Source organism: Uranotaenia lowii, chromosome 3 (assembly GCF_029784155.1).
Source record: "Uranotaenia lowii strain MFRU-FL chromosome 3, ASM2978415v1, whole genome shotgun sequence".
In the NCBI taxonomy this organism is placed as follows: Eukaryota; Metazoa; Arthropoda; class Insecta; order Diptera; family Culicidae; genus Uranotaenia; species Uranotaenia lowii.
Genome location: NC_073693.1, coordinates 294,923,012 through 294,947,134, shown reverse-complemented (window position 1 = coordinate 294,947,134; position 24,123 = coordinate 294,923,012). Strand labels below are relative to the sequence as shown.

The window sequence follows — 24,123 nt, the reverse complement described above, 5'->3', positions numbered from 1 at the left end:
TCTGACCTTTCAGTATCGAATCGCCCCTCGCTGGACGAGATCTACACCGATCGGAGCCACTCGAACGACGACAACCCGATGATGTCGAAGGGCAAAGTGGAAGGAAACTACCCGGCTCTGTCGGAGAACTCCGGAGGAGATATCCTTACGCGAGTAGCAATCCCTCGGTCGGGTAGCTTCCTGAACACGGCCGGTCTAACGCGGTACAAATCGCGAGCCACTAGACGTCACACCGGTAAACCCGGAGGTGGAGGTGGTTCGCCGCTAGGGTTCAGCGAACTCTTCAACGAATTCCGACTCCAGGAGAATTTACACTCGCTCGATGACATCCTCAATGCCATAATCAACTCGGACGGTATGTCGTTCAACGACTTGAAGCCGATCTACAAGGAGTTCTTGTTGAAGCTTGCCGTTACGCTGACAAAGGACGAATTGTACCAACGATCGAAGAGCATCATGCGACGGCAGAAGAAGAAAAAGTTGAAGCGGAAGAATAGCAATGCGCAGGTAGGAAATTTAACTGTTTTTAAAATGGGCTTAGAATAACTTCCTCTCACTTCGTAGAACCATCGGCGTAAACTTTTGATCGGGAAGAGCCTGAAGAAGGTTTTTCGTTTTGGTAAGTTTCGCTCCAAAAAGCAGCACCCGCGAAATGGAGACGGATCAGGAGGAAATGTACAGGGAGGAGAGAACAATTCCAGCTTCATCGGCGATGAAGGGGAGGGGCGAACGATCGGCATGGATGGGAAATCGTCGACCAAGCACGCCTCCAACGATCAGCTGTCCTTGGATTTCAACAAAACGGCCGATAAGAAGGATCGGTCACGCATTGGGACGAGTGGTTCGGAAGTTTCGGACGCCCGACACGAACACACACTGACAGCTCATCACAATAGAAACAGCTCGAGCGGGTGAGTTTAGTTGAAACTATGTTTTTGTTGAAGTGTATTGAGACATCTCTCCATTTTAGATACGTTTCCTGCTCGGAATGCAGCTACGATTCGGATGCTTGCACGTGTACTTCGGCTGATCGGTGCTACTGTAGTCTTGGTGGTGACGACATCAACGCCAAGCTGAATGAAGCCAACCACAGGAATTCGTTGCCAAGCTGCAAAAGTGACGACAAGTGCTACTGTTCGATGGGCGAGACTCAAGGTGAAGAAGAAGGATCAACCACTTGGTGCGATACAGACAGTTGTTTAAGCCAGGAGAAGTGCTACTGCAACCCACGACCTGGACCTATGGCAGTCTGCTCCGGAAAGCCGGCACAGGGTGGCAAGAAAAAGGTTGACAAACTTGCCTTGGATTACGAACTCTTCACAGTAGGTGGAGGTGGAATGCCTGTAAACCCCTCGGAAGCTCTGAGCGTTAAAAAGACGGTAGAAGTCGCTGCAGAATTCGCCGATGTGAAACTTAGTCAAACGACGGATATCAAAAACCTTAAAAACGAACAAAAGAACCAGGAGTATCTGAAAGGCAAAGGTGATCACCATGGACACAATCATCATCACACCCACAATAATAACAGCAACAGCCACAAAAAACGTAGCGATGGCAAGCACGGAGGTAAATCTTCACACAAGCTTCTCAACAAGAAGGCAATCGTTGAACAACCCGCTGCCATCAACGAGTACCACTATATTCAATCATCACAATCAGATGTCGCCACCCGGAAACAACTCGCCGAAGGCAAGAAACCAACCAAACGATCTTCCTCAAAATCCTCCGATCACTCGTCTCGCACTGCCGTCGGCTCTTCCCTGGGGCTCGAAGACTCCCTCGGTTATCTACCGTAGTAGTAGTAACTCAACAACCCATTTTAAACACTAAGACACGCTTGTATTCGCGCTAATGCAGTTAGCAAATTTAACGCTTTCCCCTTTTTTTCCTGAAAGTAAACGCATTGCTGGCAACACTGGCTCCACTTATGGAGCATCAGTAGTTTTGTCAGTTCCAAGTTTACTCTCAGTGAAGAACTCGCTTGCAGCTCTAGGTTAGGAACACGTACACTGAAAATATAAAGCTATCAACACTGACAGTGACTTATTCTTGAAACATTAACGCTCACACACAAAATGGAAGCATTTATATTGATTTTCTACTTTAAAATGAGGATTTAGAAGAAGAGGAATCCTGCTATCGGTAATGGAAAACTCTGTAAATTTTAGATGTAAGATAATTTTCCCACACAAATATTTCGATTAAAATGCTAGATTGTAAACATGCGGAAACTATGCGCGGGAAAAATGATGTTTAGTAACACAGACATTGAAATCAATAAATTTGAAAACCGAAAATCAGACTTTAAATTCAGAATTCATTTAAAATTCAAATTTACAGTTATAATTTCAAATTAAAATTCAAAATTCAAATTCAACAGCCGGACAAAATGTTACTGAGCGCTTTTTCCCGCCTGAAACTCACAAAACTACGGCAATGTTTTTAGTTACTATAGATAACAAGTGCAATATAACCCAATGACAAGTTTTTAATGACATAAGAATAAGCTCGAAGAGTTCTTAAGTCGACTCAAGGCGCCAGAAAAAAAATCATCGCAAAGCAATATTTACCCAACTTCGTGCAATAGGAAGCTCTTGAGTAAATCATACGCAATAAATGTTAAATGAGGAAAGTTAACAACTGCCATTGTTTTACTATGCAAAAAAGCAACAATATTCGAAGCAAAATACATAATCTTCCATAATTAAAGTTAACTTTTAATAAGAAAAACGAGATTTTCATTTGACTAACACAAAATTTGCATTAAAAGAAACATTGAAACTCAACCCAAAAACATGACCGTGCAATATACTTACATCGAGACTCTGCAATGTGCAATTCATGGTAAACAAAACGTAACAAAAACGAATCTTATTTCTATTTCGTTCAACGAACTCTAGCGTAGGCTTAAGATGGATGCAATAAAGAGACAGTAACAAACACATTTTCTCGTACTTTTTTGTCTTAATAAGTTTGATGATTCATAACCCTCTTTTGGAAATTAAAAAAAATAAACAGAAAACCTAAGTAAACAATAAATTTACAAATCGTAGTAGGTTATACACTGAGATAATATCTAACCTATATCTTTGAATAAAAAAAAACGAACACACACATATAGGATCTCAGTGAAACTTCATGTTTCTTTGAAGAGATCTAATTTTTTACTTAACCCTAAGGCGTACATCTTTCAAAGATATTATGGCTAGCATCTTACAAATGCTAAAACCACCAGACCACAGAAAGAGTACTATATGTGCCGTGATCGGGATTCGATCTCATGGACTCTGGCTTAGAAGACTGGAACGCTATCCTCTAGGCCACGACCGGCGGCAATAGAATTTGTTCTAATGATGAACAAAAACAAACGAGTACATTTCCATAAAAATGCTCCGTAAGCTTATCAGCAAAAGTTTTTTGGAAAAAATCTACCAAATACGGACAATTTTTTTCAAGTGTATCATTCTCATTAAAGAGATTACGACGCAACTTGAGACGCGTGCCTCGAGTCTTGTTGTTGTTTTTGTTGAGATTACGAATTTGCAAAACTGATGATCGTAACAGGCTGCTTTACGGAGCTGAATTTGTTGAAAAATATACGTACATAATCGAATTGAAAACGTCGGCTTCATAACCATCTCCTGATAAGGCGGGACTCACTCTTACCGAACATAAGGTGATGGGATCGCGCCTGCGCCCTGATGTTGTCGTATTAACTTCACAGGGTCCACTGAGAGTAAAAAATTGCACGAAATTTCTTATCGATAATTATATTTTGGTCTATAAACTCGTCAAAAAGTATTCTAATGTTGAATATTGTTTTGGTCTTCTGCAGAACAAGTGCAATCGACATTTTTCTCAGTGTGGATGTCAATGGTCTCAAATGAAAATTTCAGCCCAATCATCGTGATCTGCATTTCCTGAACGATGTTTTTTAAAGGAACTGTCCTGTGGGTACTGTTAAAGAGTGATTTCATGGAACATGTTTAACCCTTCGTTTCATGATTTTTTTATTTTTACCTAAAAATCACTTTAAACAGTTCAATATGATGTGTACATCAAGAATAAAAATTAAAATAAAATACGATTTTTCCGTTTTTCCATACATTAATTGTTGCCAATTTGTTACTTTATGAAACGATGGGTTAAAATTTAAAAAAAAATTGTTTTACTCATACACATTTATGACATACTCACAATTAGACATATGATGCTATAGACTTTTCCATTGTAAAAACTGAGTAATCTTTTCACAACGGACGGTCACACAAAGTGATAAGAGATCCCGAAAACATCCTCGAATCTACATCCTCGAAAGCACTACAGGGGATCGCGCAATTCGGCACAAACGGCGCGCGGCTGCCTATCAGTTGCGAATCCGATTCTGTCGGGAGAAGAAGGAACTTTAAGAAACCTCCAGGTGAGTTCGGTAAAGCTAGAAGAAGAGTTAAACCAAGAATGATATCAATATTTTAAATATGGAATTTGCTCTTAAACAACAAATATCGATTGATTTTTTTTACTCCGGAAAGTTTAAAGTTAAGTGAATTTTTAAGAATATGAAATTCGGGAATATGTTCTCTAAATACAGTTATCCTACACATGTAGTTGCTTAATAATCGAGAAAAACAAGAAAAGTATGCATCCTATCATCGAAAGACAAGCCACGTCAACAGAACCTGTGTAAGCTTTCAGCATTATTCTTCTTTTCGTCTCTGCTGAAATGTATAGTTTTTGTGCAGGTTTTTTGTTGAGTTATTTTTGTGAAGCGGTTAATATAAACTTAATAACGTTTGCACTACAGTGCAAAGTGTGCCCAGAAGAAAGTCTTCAAGCACATAACATACTGATTGGACACTCGATTTAATTTGTTGTATAATTTTTCCAGCAGTACGAAATATCAATTCCAAAGTGCGCATCGACCGCTTTCGATGAAATGCAGTCCCAGTCGGAAAGTGCCACCCAACTTTCAAGAAAAATAGGCAATTTCGACGGTACAATCAATCATACAATCCTACAAGGAATCTTTCGTCAAATTTTGCAAGGTTCGCAATACCGACGATAAGTGGCAAAATTAGACGGAAAATGATCGAATTTTTGTTCTAAGTGTCATGGCAATGTGATCAGTGGTTCAAGTGTATCAAAGCAAGTGTTCAAGTGCATTTTTTACTTTTCGACAGAAAAATGAGCACTTTTTGAAAAGATTTGTGCCGGAACCAAACAAAATCAACAAAGCTATTGTTTGGTGGAACTTGTAAACCTATCCAATGCAAAACTCTCTCAAAGACTTAAAAAAAAATTTTAATAATGGCCATTCTAATGAAACAAAATTTTATACCTGCTCACTGGTCGGTGATTTTCTCAGATCAAGTTGACATTTGAGCGCATTTTTTTGTTTTTTTTTTCTCTCTGTTTTACACCCCTGGTTCGTGATTGGATGTCAACATGGTTGGCAATTCTCTTCAGAGCTGCTCAAAAAAGCTGTCCAAGTGCAAACTCTTCTATTGACACGGGCCCAATCAGACTCTACTCCAATAATGAACTTCCTAAGAGGCAGAATTGTCGGTATAAGATTCTATGCTAAACTGGCATCAACAAGATTTCTAATAACTGGCATTGTCCTCCCAGCGGAACCGCAATGCATATGTCAGAAAGAAACCAAATAAAACATAACATAAAACAAGACAAAGCAGGATGGAAACCGGCATCAGAACAAAAAAACACTCTTTGTTTCCAACCGACGGCAAAAAACACCACATGTGTATGTAAACCGGCCGGCAATAGAAAACAGTTTCTAGTTTTCCATTCCCCTCCCATTTCCACCCCTTTCTCATCAAAGACAAAGGAGGATGAAAAAAAACACCGACCAAACGGCTGACGGCCAACGCAGTGCGTAATTGGCGAGGGCAGAAAGACTATAAAGATAAAGATAAACTTTCGTTTGCTATTTAACCGACTCAGATGGTGCACTGGGTAAGATATCGAACTGGCAAGCCGAGATGAGATGTTGCAGTTAGATCGATTCTCACTATACATTTTTTGTGATGTGTTATCCAATAAGATGAAAATCCCTCAAAATATTTTTCTTGTTTAGCTCGAATGTAGTGGTCGCATCATTTTGCTTAGGAACTCGCATTTTCGGCACAGAGAGTTGCTAAACGGTCATTGAAGTTTTGCAACCTCTTCAATGGATGTACACATGTGCACATGGTTGGTCCGCACTTCTCAAATCCGACAGTGCGCTGTGTAAATCGCACCGTTATCTTCTACGATTTGTAGAGCACCACACTTCATTCCGAAATGCTCTACACTCGTTTCCGAGTACAGCCGAAGTCAAGTGCCGAGCAAAACCGGTGCCCCAATAGCAACACTACTGTGTGAGCAGGAGAAATCCCGAAACACACAACTGAAGTGCATTTTTTTCCTTCTCTTCTTACCACAGTAGGCAAACAAACAGCACGAAACGATATTGCTTCTTCTTCTTCCTTTTCTTGTTGGGAAAGAACCAAGCCTGAGTTGCTTTAGTTGAGCTACGAAACTCCGTCTTTTCAAAACATATATTTATCCTCTATTTATCTACGGTGATTTTGATTACCATAACGCTTCGGTAAGATCATTAAACAGGCTTCGTGTTGCGCTGAACTCATGTATTCGATATGTCTTTAACATATCAAGATTTTCACACGTCTCACACCTTCAAAAAATATTAATGGGATGTCGTTTCGAACGTTTTTATGCTTATAGATCAGCTACTGTTATCCATAGGATTCTCACCACGGGAAAACCGGAATATTTAAGAGAATTACTTGTACCACTACAAAGCTCTCGAAGTGGATGCCTTGTTATCCCCAGACATTGCTCCTCTTATTACAGTAATTCGTTTTTCGTGAGAGGTATCGTAAACTGGAACGTTATTCCTGTCCATATTAAGTGTATTAGAACTCAGAATTCAAGAAGGATCTATTGGCGGAGCCTACAGATTAAGAACGACATTATAATTACGAGTAAAGTTAGTGTTTTGGAATCAAAATTAGGTTAGGTAAACACATTATAATTCAGATTGTAACAAAATTATAAGATTGTATCTTACGTTACATGATTAAAGAAATGAATAAATAAAAATAAATAAAGTACTCCGAAAAAATGGTTGAAGGTTTTTAAGATACCTATAAGAGCGCTGTTGGCCACAATTTTCATAACTGGGTAAACGAAAAGGATCTTGCCGGTTCAGATGTCGAAGGGCATATCGCATGAAGCTGCGCTGGATAGCCTCGATTCGTTCAACTCCATTCAGCTCCATTTTTTGCCACGCGAAACAAGAAACAAAGATTTCTAGAGGCTTTGTCTACAACGTAGTTCGAGTGAGTCTTAAACTCAAGCAGTTGATCGAGAACAACACCAAGATCAATCATTTGGTCAACCCGGGAGATTATTTCATCCACGAGAATGTACTCAGCATTAAAAAGGTGCCGCTTGCGAGAAAAAGGTATTATCGAGCATTTAATGCGATTCAGCGGCAGGCAGTTGTTGTCGCACCAGTCAGCAAAAATGTTCAACTGATGTTGCAAGAAATCGATGTCGTCTTTACCATTGATGGTGTGATACAGTTTCAAACTATCGGCATAAGCGAGTTTTGGGACATCGAGAAGCTAGAGAATATCATAAAAATAAATAACAAAAATTATTGGTCCTAAATGGCTTCCTTGCGGCACTTCGGAAGAGCCTAGAAACTGTCTCGAGAAGGATTCCCCAGAATGAACGGACAACTTTCGTCCCGTTAAGTAACTCCGAAACCACTTCAGTAAAGATCCACAGAAGCCCAAGCGACCTAACTTTGCGAGAGCAATCTCGTGGTTCACTTTATCAAACGCAGCAGACAGATCTGTATAAATAGCATCGGTTTGGGTTTTCCTGGCATAGCTTTCTTGTACAAAAGATGTGAACGTCGGTAAATTTGTGGTAGTTGATCGTTTAGGCATGAAACCGTGCTGATTGTTTGAAAAGTGATCCAACAGCTCAAACAGTTTTGCAATAGCAAACAGAGCTGAGATACCACGGTAATCGATAATATCTTTTATATCTCCCTTTTTGTAAACAGGAAACATCTATGCTTTTTTCCACAAGCGCCGTCCAGCGATGCTTAAGGGGGGGTAGGGTCTAACACTTTCAAAAAATCGATTTTTTTATTTTTTTATTTTCTTATTATAAAACATTTCAAGAATGTTGTGTCGAATTTTCAAGTCAATTGAAGCAAAACTGTAGAAGTTATAGGCCTTTATCTCCTCCCATCTAATACTGCAAGAAAGCAAGAGCAGAAACTTCAAACGCGTTTTTCTCGAAAGCACATTTTTAAAGTCCGTGGACATCGTCGTTTGAAAACTACTTATCCGATTCTTTTCAAATTTGGAACATATTTTCTACATATAAAATACCAGACCCCAACGTTTTTATTTTTTGATTTTTTTACTTCGGGGAGATTTTACAGGTGAAAAATGGCGGATTTTTAAGTGAAAAATCGTAATTTTTACTTCAAACAGCCACAAAAATTTCATAAAAATATTTTTAAGTTAAATAAAAACGTTGGGGTCCAGAAAAACATCTATTAAAAATATTTTGCTCTGATTTTTTGACTTCAGATGATTCTGTGCTGAGATACAGTGTCCACCGCAAATCCTGTTTTCTAAAAGGCATCCTCGAAAGTGCTCCGTCACCGGCTCATTTTTCAATATTTTTCTACGAAAAAATTACTAAATGTTCTTTTAACAATGCTTTGTATAATGCAAAAAATTTGAATACATTTGTTTGAACGATAGCTCTAGAAAAAAATCGTGAAAATGGTGTTTTTTATACCCGTTAGACCCTACCCCCCCCCTTAAAGGATATGCCTGATAGGTGTTAGCAGATGAGGCATAAACCTTTTCAAAAAGGTAGCTGGTATCACATCCGGGCTCTTAGAAGTAGATTTTCGTCGTCGACGAGAATACCATTTAGAGAAGAGCCTAGGAGTGAGACATTACTCACAGCCTTGGTCAGTTGTTCTGCAGAAATGACCCGCTTGTGAAAATGCTCGAAAATTTCTCAGCGACAGATTACAGATTTCAGGATCAGTGCTACCAATATCGCCGTCCAGGTACATGTGGGATGGAAGACCGGATTCTTTTCGCTGGTTTTTTACATACTTCCAGAACGACTTCGGACTTCAGGTCTGACAACACTGTCGGCATGATGTGTAGTGAATCTGTTACAGTGAATTTCATTTTCAAAATTTTATCCGAAATTCACATAAGAAACTACTAATTTTGTGTTTAAGTTCAGTGCTTTCCAGTGTTGTATCAACAAAAAGTGAAGTTCTGCTAAAAATTAATGATAAAAGGTGAATAATTTAAGTTTAAAAAAAATGCTGATTCGAGGGGGCAGGGCTATGCCCCCCGGACGAACATGGACGATTTGCCTAGAAAACCAGCCTTGAACCAGTGGAAACAAAAGAAGAAAAGGAAAACAACAACTTGGTCTTAAGATAAGTATTTTACTACTTTTATTGGCGTACTATATAATGATTATTTTAATTGTTAATGCTTTTTTATTTAGTCAGATTTAAGTTTTGAAGCGTGAAATATTTCAACAAATATTTCAGAACGCGAAATATTTCACAGAGCTTTTTTATAATGAAATCTTGTACACAAGTTTACATGCAAGAAGAATCTACTGCCATCTATATCTCAACATATTATATCGAATTTGTAGAAACGTTAGATGCTAGTAAATGATATGGATTTTTTTTGTACGACATTTTCATCATGAATCATCCCTACAAAAATGATATGGATGTTGATCTCAAATAGTTATGGATGATTTGATGGAACTAATCTGTTGAAGTTTGGTTACCATTCTTCGATGCGAAAACATGCATAGTTCAACATAATGATCAGTATTTTAAAAAAATAGAATTATTGTGCGTAATTCAGAACTAGATATGTTTTTTCAGGCTTAGTAGAAAAAGAAAATATTAAGTTTTTTTTGTTGAAAATATTTATATCGAGGACGGAATCTAATCGGTTCATGCAAGTTTTAGGCAAGTATGCCAAAATCAAACAAATGATTTTTATTAAATCTACACTAAAATAATTGAATTTCTCATTATTTATTTTGACTTACAATTCTCCACTTTATTACTTAAGTTAATTTTATTTTAGTTTTTATTTTTTTTATTATTTTTATTATTTTTGTTTCAGCTTTTTATTTTCCTAATATGTGTCTCAGATCATTTGTTTTGACTTACATTTCTCCACTTAGTTACTTATGTTATAATTTTTGTTTAGTTTTTTTTTTTTTTTTTGGTTCCAACTTTTATCAATGGTTTTTGAAATTTCAGTTCTGGGTTGTTTTCTCAGTATGGTTATTATAGTCGTAATCGCTAGTCTCAAGAAAAACTCAAGTGCAAGATATAATTCTTAAATTTTGAATTCAACAGGACAGTCCAAGAAACGTCGTATGCCGAAAAGTTCTTCATACTTTTTTTTTACATTCAGAAATTTTGGATTTTTCTAAAATAGAAAATGTATATTTTTAGATTGGAAAGTTGTAGTCCGAAGTTTTAGGTGCTGTTTTAATAATTAGAATTAGTTTAACTATCGTTAAAGAATATCAGTTTTTTAAATTATTTTTTTATTGTTTTTATATAATGGCAGGCAGGAGCTAGGCGACCAATCAAGATAATTATTGTTAATTTTACTGAGTTTTTCATATTTTTTTTTTAACAGAAAATGGCATTAGTGATATTCTGTATCTATTAATCTTAATCTCTACAGTGCTGGTAGCTTCATATCAATTTAGCATATATTATTAATTGTACAAGCATTATACTTTTCAGCAGCTTAATACAACGGACTACGGAGCCGATTTCTTAAATTCAAATCATGCACAAATCATTTCGTTTATATTACCAAATTGTTATTTTTTTATGTCATATTACTATCTCATATGAATTTCATAAACAAAATATTCTAATTCATAGTTAGATCATATTTCCATGACATTGTATAAACCATTATAATCGAAACATTATTCCATACAGCAGCTCGATCCAACGGGTTACGAAGGTTTTAACTCATCTCCAATTTAAAACAAAAATCAAACATGTACTGAATCGATTAAAAGGGAACATTTCAGATTCTTTAAATTCTTCGCTTTCAGGATTGAACATCGTATTTATCATCTTAATGTTAATAAAAAAATAATAACAATTTTGATGGATTGAATAATTATTTTTCATGTGTTTTAAGCTTAATTTAATTTATATGTTAATGTACAGGTTTTTTTTTTTTCATTAAGAGTAAGAGCCGATCAAATACATATATTTTTTCTACTTATAAGGCTGCTGTGAATTGTCTGAAGAAGGTTTATTTTATGATTTTATTGGTAGTTGATCTAAAAAAATATCAAATACTACTGTTAAAATTGTTATAGTACTTTTTTCTCAGGTACTATAAATGTATATGTATAATTTTTATTCGTCATTAAAAAAAATCATTCCTCTAGGAACTTGTTACAACTTTTAAATTTTTCTGCTTATTAAATAGAATTTAAAAATAGAACATAAATATTTCCACCATTTTCGCTCTAAGGACGCGGACAAAGGCATCATAATTTTATACGTAATACGTTTTGTAATGACCAATCATCGAAATTCGTTAATATAATAATTTATTACAGGCTGGTGACTGTCTGGTGACATCTTGAATATTATTCTATGCTTTACCATTCTTAGTATTGCCGTTTTGTTCATTATTATAATTTTTTATCATTATTATTTTTATGCTATAAATATCTTTCTATTTATTATTTTTCAATTATTTTTATTCCCCAGATTGATTTGTTTTTTTTTATACATATATGACTGTTCTTTTATAATCCTTAATAGTATTCTGTTTCCCAGGTTGTGTCTTATCCTTATGTTTCTCAATTAGTGATTATTATCTATTTCTATAAAGAAATTCTTTGAAAATATTTGGTAAGATATGTTTATTTTTGATTGATTAACTGTTTAATGTTATGTCATGTTTATTTTTGTCTCTTTAAATTTAAAATAAGTGTTAGGGAAGACGCAATTTCTTTTAAACTGTTTCAAAACATTTTGTGATATGTATTTTCCAAATTGTTAGGCTATGTTGTTTCTACTGCTATACACCTTCATGGCTCATGGTTTCACTAATTTTTTTTTTCAGTTTCCAGTCTTCATAGTGTGAATTGCTTATTTTTAATTATTTTTTAACATTAGGATATTTTTTGCGTTATCTGTAGAATCTGAATTCGGAGGGAAGAGGAAAAATTTTATAATCACTGGTTATTTCTTCTTAACACAGGTTTTGGAGTTCATCAATTCAATAATTTATTCATATATTTAATAACGATTTATTAACAAATAGTAATTTATCGATATATTTGCAGATGTAGATACATATTGTCCAAGGATTCTATTTAATTATTTTTGATTATCATACACTGTTCCATGCTATATCATTTTATATAATACTTCGTTACCATCATATGATATTTTATTTTTCATTATATAACTTTATTTATATTATTATATTATATTTCATTACAATGTTATATTTCATATACATTATTATCCATCATACGAACGGGTTAGGGGCATCAGGGTAACCTTCTTTTGCAAAAGGAGTGGGTAGCGGTATGTGCTCGTTACCCGTTTCGAATACTGGACGTTTCTCAATTTATGTCAAGGGAATTTGGCATGGCTGAGAAAAATATAGTATTTGATTACTTTTTGTAAAATAAGGACGCACTCTTTTTTCGGAAGCCTTGGGGGCGGGATTATAATTTGCATGCTACCTTGGCTAGTCAACAATACAGTTATAGTTTCTCGAGACTTTTTACCCTAATAACCCTGGATACCGTAAGTGCCTCTGCTTACGATTCTATTCCCTTGTCAGTCTCATTGAGTGGCTATGATTGTTTTGCGTGGTAACCAAGATGGACGCGCGGGTTATTTTTTTGGCCATAACCGCGGCGCTGCCGCAAACCCAAGGTGGATACATACATACATACATACATACTTCCAGAACGACTTCGGACTTCTCTTACAATCTCGCTGTAACCGGTTCAGGTATGTTAGGTGGTTTTTTTATAAGCAGATTTCCGTTTACGGTATTCCCCTTCCAGGCAGAGACACTTGTTGTCTAGTAACCCAGGGAGTTCGTGGATCACCATCAATGCTGCATTTTGGCGCATGGCGATCGATAGTGTTCTTAGTTAAGAATATTCGAAATTTTTTCGGCAGCTGCGTTAGGATCGGAGAAATCTAGTTCATCTTTCCAATTGATAGAATTAAGAACGAGGGAGATAGCTTCAAAGTCGGCATTCTTGAAATTATGATAGAAGGATCCTGTTTTCTCTGCGCGAGCAAATATCCTGACAATATCGAGTGAGATCACTAAGGTGGGGTGATGTGTGACAGGCTTAACAAGGGGAGCAGGAGCTAAATCGATTGTTGGATTTCTAAACCCTTCGTTGACAAAGCAAAGGTTGAGCAAATGACCGTTTTCATTTTCGATATTGTTGATTTGACGCAGAGTCGCTGTACTTAAGCTATCTAAGAAGATGTTGGAGGATGCCGAAAACGAAGAACGTATGGGATCCGGGAACAGAAAGCCACTTCGTGAACACCATTTCAAACCGGGGAAGATGAAATCACCAATAACAAGTATGTCATCTTCGGGAGAGCACATAAAGTCAACTTAAGTGAGGCAGCGCGAGAAAGATTCAGCTAATACCTACGGACCGATCGGGAGGCACGTACACTACGCACAAGTAAATTTTCCGGTCACCGAGATCGATGCGGGCTTACAAAAGTTCCAAAAAGGATATATTTTTTTGAAATTTTTCAAGGTTATGACAACAAAAATGTAAAAAAAGTGGTGTAAAAACATACTTTTCAATCAATGAAGAGCCGAAATTGTTTAAGTCACCCGAGATAAATTTTGTAAAGAGGATTGGAAAGTTGACGTAATTTGGCATATTTTGGCACATTTTGGCATATTTGAGTCACATTACAAGATTTCCAAAACTATAACTTTTGATAAAAATCAGTTGAGAAACAAGAAAGATATAGCGGTTTAAAGCTAGGAGTGTCAAATTGATACTCATGGTCTGATTAGGGAGTGTTTTTGCTGGACTTTCAGGGTCCGCCCATAAAAAAAATAATGATGCAAAATAAATGATTTCAAGAATGCATTAAGAGTCCCCGAAGATTTCTTTTTTTGGTTGCACCCAAATGAAGTTACAAGCCGCCAATTTTTTGTTTGGATTATTGTCGTTTTAACATCTTTATGTCATTCGCGACTTACATCAACGATGCAGTTGGCAGACAGTTATTGAAAAACTTATCCGCTACAACTGTGATCGATATTTACTCTTGAGCTCGAATTCACGAACATCGGCTCAGAAAGCAACTGACTTGCCAACTGTGCTCTATCACGAGCCCCCTCTGCCAAACTATCAATATTGACACTCAAGAGCACATTAGGGTTTAGAAAATTAGATCTCTTTAAAGAAACATGAAGTTTCACTGAGATCCTAAAATCATAAAATGAAGAAGAAAACCAGTCATTCTTTTTTGGTAATTTTCCAGAATTTGACCACTGAAGAAAACTTGTAGAAGCTCTTAGTATAAAAATGAGTATCTAATTTTGTTCATAATTACCCCACTTATCTCTACATAATCTTTACTGCAAATTGTTTCAATCTTGAACCACTAACCTTCCACAGACACTCAACAAAACCGACGGAAAAACAGCAAATCCAAAATGCCCCAAGCAGACACAGTTTTTCAGTCTCGTTCAGATGGAATTTCGGCCGAGGGTGTTCGCGATCAGTATGCCGATGGGAAGGCGGCCAAGGTGTGGGAGGTTTTCATTGGGGACAAAAAGAGCAGAACGGAAAACTATCGGAACTTCCTCGTTGAGAAGTTGCGGGACAGTGGCTGCAAGAGAGTGTTGGATGTGGCCTGTGGAACCGGTGTCGATTCCATTATGCTGCTGGAGGAAGGATTTGAGGTCGTTTCGATCGATGCCTCGGATAAGATGTTGAAGTATGCGCTCAAGGAGCGCTGGAATCGCCGGAAAGAGCCCATGTTTGATAATTGGGGTAAGTAGATCATTCTGTAATCTTTCTGGTGAATTATGCAACTGCTAATAAGGCTCATGTTAGATTCATTTACTATGCTCTATCTAAATCTTATCACCTAGAAATTTTGGGTGTTTTTGCAGTTATTCTGAAAACAGATAGTGTTTTCCTCATCAATGACGTCAATACCTTCGAAACCGGACATCAACCCTCCCATTATGCGTAGTTTTTCTACACGTGTTATCAATCAAAACGCTAAGTACTGAGTTCTATTGAAAAACGAAAACGCTACTCACCATACGCGCTCCGATCATATGGGTACAAAATAAATAAGACGCTCTCTGTCGCAGGCCTACATTTACGCGATCATTACCAGCAATCGTCTGTAACGACACGCACATTGGGATTGAAACCATTAGATCTGGAAAAAATTTAATGGTTTCAATCCCATTAGATTTTGATTTCATTATATCTCAGATTGTTACCAATACTTGAAAAATTATGAAAAATCAAAATAAAAAAGAAATTCCTTCTATTGGAATTTATAAATGTCAACATATATTGAAATGAGGGTTCTTATGCACAACCACGACTTTTAGACGAGTTTTACTAAAATTGGTAAAAAACGTATTCAAACTGATTTGGTGCAAAATGTTCAAGAAGATTAATCCAAGAATCTGGAAATCTATATGACAAATGCTTCGGCTTAGAGAAGCTTAAAACCCAGTTCAAACCTGTAAATGACCTATAAAAACATCTTTTTGTGTAGTATCACTAAGCATATTTTTTTTATTTTTGCTTTTAATACTGAAGGTACATATAAAGAACAGCCTGGGCAGAAAATAAAAATTAAAGGGGCTCGAGATGACTAGTTTAAATTTAAACGAAAAGGAGTTAAAATGCGAGTCAAAAACAGCTGACATATATTGTTAAAAATTTTAAGTAAGTTAAGAAAACAGCTTAACTCTATGCATAAGGAGTGTATTCAAAAAAAAAATGCGACACTTTTTTATGTGAATAACTTTTGAAAACAAGGATGGTAATTGATTAAATTTTCAGCGGAACGGCTTAGTAATTTGATGTTCAACATTGTGATGGGCAAATTTTTTGTCACGTTCAGTCAAGTGGTTTCCTAATATAGAAGTTTTTCGACTTTGATTTCTGGGCACCACGTGCGTCATCTATAACGTATGCTATGAACCACCCTTTTTCTAAATCAAGGTTATTTAAGTAAATTTTCTGTTTACTGAAGCTTGACCTTCGATATCCCAAAATATATATATATATATATATATTTTTTATGTTTCGATTATAGTCGTTTTACCATCTTTCTGGCATTCGCGACTTTATCAGCGTTGCAGTTGGCGGATCGTTATTGAAAAACTTATCCGGTACAACTGTGTTCGATGTTTACTCTTGGGCTCGAACTCGCGGACATCGGCTCAAGAGACAACAGACTTGCCAACTGAGCTATATCACAAGCCATCCCAAAATATAGAATTTGGTAGATCTTTCGACAAATTTTGCCGTTTATCCCCTTTTGGCACAAAAACAACATATTTGACTAATTATCAAAACATCAATGTCAAACACCGACTGTAATGCAGCTTCAACAGATCATTAGCCTCTTCAAGTACTAGACATCAAATTTTTCATTTTTTTTTCACCTCGTTTATCCCCGGAACATCCAGGCGAGGCTTGTGAATGAAAAAATGTTGGCTAGAAACCCGCCAGGTGCTTGCTAAAGATTTCGTTTGGCTGCCCATAACTATTTTTTTTTTTTTCAAAATTTCTCCCCGTTAGCGATCCAAATATTTAACGCATGATTTTACTGCCGAATTTCGATTATTTTACCAAAGGGCAACTTTTTTACCTTGTAGAAATTAAGTCAGGCCTGCTTACATGTGAGCTAGAAGAATCAGTCAGAAAAATTGATCTTTTTTAAACTATCTCAAAAACCACTTGACAGATTGTTACCAAATGTTTTACAGGTGTACATTATATTACTGAGTAGCTTCACTGAACATTTTATCAATTTCCATCCATGCATTCAAAAGTTAGCTTAGCTTAGCTTGTTTTCCATCCATGCAAACAAAAGTTATTCACAAAACAAAGTGTTGCATTTTTTTCGAATACACTTCTAACGAACAGATTCATGTCTTCGTGTTTTAGTAGTTTAGCCCCATACCCTTCCGATGGAGATTTTTTCCAAGTAAAATTTCAGTTCAAGAAATTAGTTTCCCGTAGTTATGGAAAATTACTTGATCCCAAAAAGTGTTTAACAAAAGGTGTGAAATAAACATGTCAGAAAAATAACTTCCTTGCGGCGGAATTCAGTTCTTAATCATTGAAGGCTCAAGACATTCCAGTTTACGACACTATATTTTTTCCGGGATTTTCAAGATGATTCTCCCCTACGACACTATATGACGTTTCCAAACTTATACTAATGTTTAATTTTTAATTTCGGTTTGCAATTTAATAAACATTTGTATTGAAACTTAAATCTTGACACAATACATCCATAACTCGTCTTTAGAATAGGTTTTTATAAAGAAGTGTAACCAAACAAGTTCAGAATTTGATGTCAACGATTATAACAAACAATTTGTCATTAAATTTATTTTGTATCTTGTTCTTCTAAATACTCAACTCCACATCCAAAAGGGTTTTGACAGAAGGCCACAAAATTCACAATTCATCGAGGTGTAAAAAACTTAAGACATAATTTTCATTAAACTGGGTGCCCTGAATCCAAATAAACAATAAATTTTTTTATCTGTTTTTGTTTTTTTAATAACTTTTGAAAATCGATAATCATTTAAGAAATTTCGGCGCTTACAAAAAATCTTAAAATAAAAGTATTCAATTAATTTTCAACTTTTCTTTAGACTGCAGGTAATTTTGACTTTTGAGCTAAAAAGTTAGAAATAATTTTCAATTGTTTGTTTTCATTCTCTGAAACAATTTTCAAATGTGAATTAATGAACTGTCGAGTTTTAATCCGAATTATTATAAGTTGTTTTATCACAAATTTATTTTTTGATAATTTTTAAGGCAAAAATCAAATCAAGGTACAATTAAAAAAAAAAACTTTAAAAAATGTTTTTTTAGTAATGTCAGAAATACTTCTTACGATTTTTTTTTAAATCATTCATCATCATCATCATCAACATATTTTTCCCTTATTCAATGAAGTATGATAAACGAATTCAGAATAAGTTTTTTTCTTTCATGTAGATTTGTTAGTTCATCAATTCATCAATGATTGATTTCACTTAGCGCAGATTCATTTTTAAACTTATATATTCTTTATCACCAAAACTAGAGGCAATAGAGCTAATCTGTGAAAAGATTCGAGTTCAGGACGCCAAAATCCACCAAATTATGTATCAAAATGCTATTCTCCAATTAAATTCTTTAAATAAATTTTTAAAATGGCAAGACGATTTTATTCAAACTTTTTTTTTCTTAAATGTTTAAAAAAAAAAACTTATCTTTTTTATCTTCATGTTTTGTTTGTACATATTTTCGAATAACTTTACCGAATTTCGAAGTAATTTTTTTTGAAATTTTTATATAAATGGACCTTATATAATAGTCAATATATTTCAATTTTTGAACTACTTTTATATCTGCTTCAAATTTAAATAAGAAAAACACAGTTTCTACCTTTTGTCCTTATCAGGACTCAATATTTGAATTGACGGCGAAAAAAAGTCCAAAATAGTTTTTTTCCTCGAGAATTCACATTTCAAATTGTAATTAAATTTTTTTATATTCAAGATATTGGAACAAACGTTAAAAAGGTCCTTATTAATAAAAATATACAAAAAATCAAGATATTACAGCGGAATTTTTCAATAAACCCTTCAGTAAAAATAAAGAAAGAAAATATAATTCAATATGATTAATAACACTAGTTTACAAAATTTTAAAAAAATCGTGAACTTGATTAACTGACCAACATTTTTAATGTAAAATCGGGCGCTGAAACCGAAAATGAAATTCAAAAAAATCTCAGTAGAACCGTTTTTGAGTTATGCTCCAAATATGAAATTTCGAAAAAATTAAAAAAGTTTTTGTACTAAGATTAAAATATCTCTGACGGCATAGCAGTAATTTGAAATCCCCCTTTTGCATATTGAAGGTGAATAAGTTTTCTATCGACCATCTGAACACTGTTTTTGCGTTCGACCAACAGTATTTCTGATATTAGTGACTTTATGAGAAAAAAAATTATAAAAACGCATTTTTTTAGAGAAAATTTTGTTTCAACGAAAGTTTTAGACTCAATGGTAGCATTTAAAAAATCTGATTTTCATTTGCGCTTAAATGTCAATCTAAAACAAAGATTTCAAGTGGTTATTTATCAAAATTGGTTGAAAATTGAAGAAGTTATGGCTACTTTACCATAACTGAAATTTTTGGAGTTTTTAATAATTTAACGAACCGCAGTACACTTATCATTGTATAGGAAGAATGAAACATGATAAATCTCACTTGCTCCAAGTCAAAATTATTTATTAGCTTACCAGAAGGTCACATGCCAAGTTTCAGGAAGATCTGACCATAGGGAGGGGTTGCTTGATACTCAAACTTGAATAAAATTTTGAGGTATTTTGCCAGGAAGGAACGAAAAATACTGGTTATTCATCAATAACTTTTTTCATCACTAGCTGATTGTTTTTTACGGTTGATTTTCTTAAATCCTAAGTTGAGACAAATATTTCACCCGAAGACTGTAACTCGATTGGATTTGAAACAGAAAAGTTATTGCGGTTTAAAGATTGAATTTTGGTCGAAAATTGTCGTATAAATCGCAATGGGTAAAAAGTACTCATTGCGTGTTGGACAAAATTTGCGGTCTTTGAACCGCGATAACTTTCCTGTTTCAAATCCAATCGAGTTACAGTCTTCGGGTGAAATATTTGTCTCAACTTAGGCTTTAAGAAAATCAACCATAAAAAATAATCAGCTAGTTATGAAAAAAGTTATTGATGAAAAACCAGTATTTTTCGTTCCTTCCGGGCAAAATACCACAAAATTTTATTCACGTTTGAGATTTAAGCAACCCCTCCCTATGGTCAGATCTTCCTGAAACTTGGCATGTGACCTTCTGGTAAGCTAATAAATAATTTTGACTTGGAGCGAGTGAGATTTATCATGATTGATTCTTCCTATACAATGATAAGTGTACTGCGGTTCGTTAAATTATTAAAAACTCCAAAAATTTCAGTTATGGTAAAGTAGCCATAACTTCTTCAATTTTCAACCAATTTTGATAAATAACCACTTGAAATCTTTGTTTTAAATTGACAATAAAGCGCAAAAGAAAATCAGATTTTTTAAATGCTACCATCGAGTCTAAAACTTTCGTTGAAACAAAATTTTCTCTAAAAAAATGCGTTTTTTATAATTTTTTTTCTCATAAAGTCACTAATATCAGCAATACTGTTGGTCAAACGCAAAAACAGTGTTCAGATGATCGATAGAAAACTTATTCACCTTCAATATGCAAAAGAGGGATTTCAAATTACTGTTATGCCGTCAGAGATATTTTAATCTAAGTACAAAAACTTTTTTAATTTTTTCGAAATTTCATATTTGGAGCATAACTCAAAAACGGTTCTACTGAGATTTTTTTGAGTTTCATTTTCGGATTCAGCGCCCGATTTTACATTTGAAATGACCATCAGTTTACTGAGTTCAAAAATGCTGTAAACTAGTGTAATTAACGAATATTATTATTATGCAAAACAATCTTTGATCATAGCTAATTTCTGATCTGATCTGAAATTCCTTATGGGATTCGGATTAATTTTTTTTTTTTTAAATCTGGTGTTATATTTTATATTCTATTTCTGTGCACTGATTATTACTTCCGAAGCTTTAAACTCTGGTTCTGTTTTTAACATGAACTCTGGTGTTTTGAAAATATTTATAAAAAACTTGCAAACTCGATTGCTTTAGATTTTAAACCAAATTGCCGGTTCAGAATAAGGAACATCAATCTGAATATTTTTTAATGACTAACCGAATTTATTGTGCTTTTTTGGTATTAATATTTTTTGTCTAGCTAAATTTGAATTTCAAAAACCTCTCCCAAGAACCAAAATATACACAGTTATTGTTAGATCCAAAAGGAACACAAAACCGTATGATTTCTTTTTATTCAATTTGGACTACTTTTATTTTACTGTTATTTTTACTGTATAAGCCCAATAATGAATGTTCGTAGCATTCCTACACCCATAAAAACCTCTGGTCATGGCCATAGGAACAGGGGGAGGATTTTGGATTTAAACCACCACCATTTAAATTTGATGTTCTTAAATTTAATTCTTAAAAAAATTCAAAAATTGAAGCTTCGAAATTTCGAAATGGCAATCCAAAATCGAAAAATCAGATTCAGATCCTTGTAAATTCTGATTCACATTTAATTTTAATAATAAATAATTTAAATAGTGAACTTAGATTAAACCTGAACTACAGAGTTTAATTGTTAGATTCATAAATGTGGGCTATAAAACTTGGAAAATTTTCTTTAGAGAATTTATAAACTGGAACAAAAGCCATATGCAGGCTGGGTTGCACAGAATAAACAAAAATGATGATGATTTTTCAGTACAAAATTTTCCCATACAAACCTAACAGCTCAAATTTAGACGTTGCTTAAAAATTCTGCAAAAAATCATGGATGAGTTTTGAACCAAAACGAAGCTTTTCAGACCCCATGGTTTGAGAAATTCAAAAATGACCCCAAATCGACTCAGTCTAGTGCTTCACTTCGAAGTTTAACTCGAATGGACTGAATTTGAGTGTTCAACTTTATTCGAAATAATTGAACACAACATTTGCCGTAACTTAAAAATGCTAAATTTGTGAAATTTAGTCCAGGGGTTTTTTAAATATGATGTTGAATTTCGGAATTTCTCATCGTAGATTTCTTCGCGGTCCTCAATGTGATTGTTTGTCACTACAATATCCAGATTTGAATTATTTAAACAAAGTTTAGTGGAAAATAAAAGGTAAAATTTTAGTTCTTCAATATCAATAAACAAATTTCTGCTTGTTTAATATAAATGTTCGAGTAACGGGAAGTCTGTGTTAAATTTTGTGCAATGATGTTTCATTATTAGATTCATAACGTTTGAATTATGCTTTTTAATGGAACATACTAGCGGCAAGCGAAAAACGAGGTATCTCGTATTTGGTCCGCAATGTGCTAATATTCCAATTTTTGAAAGCTTTATTTCATACTAAAATCATTAAGGTTGTTCAAGTTTGCATCAAGAAAATTTAATCCGAAAATCTGATGATTTTTATATGTTACTTTTTTTTTAATTTGATTTATTGTCATCAAAGGTTAAAATCTTTGAACTTGCCAAATAGTTTGAAAGATTGGGTTTGTTTGATTCGAGTATAGAATAAGATTTTTTTTAGAAAAGGAGGACTTTCCTAGAAAAGCTTATTTTATGCCGTAATCAAAATGTCAAAATACTTAAAAATGAATAAAGGTAGTTACAAACATAATTTGTTTAAATTTTGTTTTGTATTCGTTTGCCTCAAAATGGCCAATCACTGAACCGAAACTCACAAACTTGACTTTGTCGAATCAATGTATGTTTCTAGTATGTTGAACTTTATTGTAATCCAGATCCAATAAAGCTTGAGATAAATAAAACAAATTTAGAGGCAATTTTTTTTAATAAGTTACCACTATTTACCTTACTCTTGTTTTCCAATACTTTAACTTCTTAACTTTATTGTAACTTTCGAGTTTTCAACGATTGAAAAATTATAAAATTCCAGCAAACGATTTTTATTGACAATTCAAAATTCGAAAATGTATTCAAAAAATCAATACATTTATGGGTGTTCAAAAGTGTTAATAACGACATAAAATTTATGATCGAATTTGCAAATTTTGAACCATTGTGCGAAGACAACAACGACTCAAACAAAACTATTCCCGGTACATCAATCAACACGTACAATGACATGCGATACGACATACCTCACAAATTACTGTTATCACAAATTATGAGTGTCTCTGGCCAACCATCAACCACCCACGCTTTCCAGATTCAATGATCTGTAATTGATTAGTGCTGTGCACACACGTGTTTGATTTTTCAATTACATCCCCTTAATCTCGACTCTCGTTGTTTTGTTTTTTTTTTCAGTTATTGAGGAAGCAAACTGGCTCACGCTATACGACGACATCCAGCACCTGATTGGGGATGGATTCGATGCCGTCATTTGTCTGGGAAATTCGTTTGCCCATCTGCTGGACAATTTCGGTGACCAGCGGGAACAGATCCAGGCCATCCGGAACTTCGAGAAGTGCGTCAAGCCCGGTGGACTGCTGTTGATCGATCACCGGAATTATGACAATATTATGGACACTGGGGCGACGCCCAGCAAGTGTATCTACTACAATGTATGATCATTGATTTTGATTTAACTTAAACTCTATCTAACTGTTGAATTTTTTAAATAACAGAGCAGCCACACGACCGATATCAAAACGTCGGTTCTGTATGTCGCCTCGAAGCCAGCGCTGGTCACCCTGGACTATATCATCAGTACCGGAAGCGGGGATGCGAGTGAATTCCGGCTTTCATACTACCCGCACAAGTTGCGCGTTTTTGAGGAAATTCTGAAGGACATCTTCAAGGGAGCCAAATCGCACGAAATTTTCGGTGACTTCAAACCCCTAACAAAGGTTACCCATCCGGCATTCTACATCCACGTGGTTCAGAAGACCAAGTGAGGAGGGACGCTGTTTTGTTTTTGTTTTGGTTGAACCAGCTAGACGTGCATTTTTTAAGTAAATTAAGTACCTTTTTTAGACCGAAATGTTGACTTAGATCAATAAACCACTAGAGAAACATATAATATATGAAGATGATAGCATTCCAATAAAAGTCAGTTGTCTTCAATAATATTTGTCAAGTGTAGTTCGAGTGT

At 34.8% G+C, this 24,123-nt stretch overlaps 2 protein-coding genes across 10 annotated transcripts in view; both read left to right on the top strand.

Annotated features, from left to right (window-relative positions):
• The window catches only part of LOC129751631 (uncharacterized), a 277,390-nt gene extending 275,354 nt beyond the window's left edge, over positions 1 to 2,036 (top strand). For all 9 annotated transcript variants that reach the window (XM_055747243.1, XM_055747242.1, XM_055747241.1 and 6 more), the window contains 3 exons: positions 14 to 507; positions 565 to 911; positions 971 to 2,036. In XM_055747243.1, the coding sequence (XP_055603218.1) occupies positions 14 to 507; positions 565 to 911; positions 971 to 1,796 (1,667 nt within the window). In that variant the 3' untranslated portion in view covers positions 1,797 to 2,036. The remainder of the gene's footprint in view (positions 1 to 13; positions 508 to 564; positions 912 to 970) is intronic.
• A 2,224-nt stretch (positions 2,037 to 4,260) lies between these two features.
• LOC129755087 (glycine N-methyltransferase-like) lies at positions 4,261 to 24,098 on the top strand. Its single transcript, XM_055751422.1, has 4 exons — positions 4,261 to 4,420; positions 14,791 to 15,168; positions 23,337 to 23,593; positions 23,657 to 24,098. The coding sequence occupies exons 2-4, from the start codon at positions 14,829 to 14,831 to the stop codon at positions 23,924 to 23,926; spliced, it is 867 nt and encodes a 288-aa protein (XP_055607397.1). The 5' UTR covers positions 4,261 to 4,420; positions 14,791 to 14,828; the 3' UTR covers positions 23,927 to 24,098.
• The last annotated feature ends 25 nt before the right edge of the window (positions 24,099 to 24,123 follow it).

Coding starts and splice junctions, on each gene's coding strand:
- LOC129755087 (XM_055751422.1), top strand. CDS start 14,829: ATGCCCCAAGCAGACACAGTTTTTCAGTCTCGTTCAGATGGAATTTCG. Junction 15,169..23,336: donor GCCCATGTTTGATAATTGGG/GTAAGTAGATCA, acceptor TTTTTTTTTCAG/TTATTGAGGAAGCAAACTGG. Junction 23,594..23,656: donor GCAAGTGTATCTACTACAAT/GTATGATCATTG, acceptor TTTAAATAACAG/AGCAGCCACACGACCGATAT.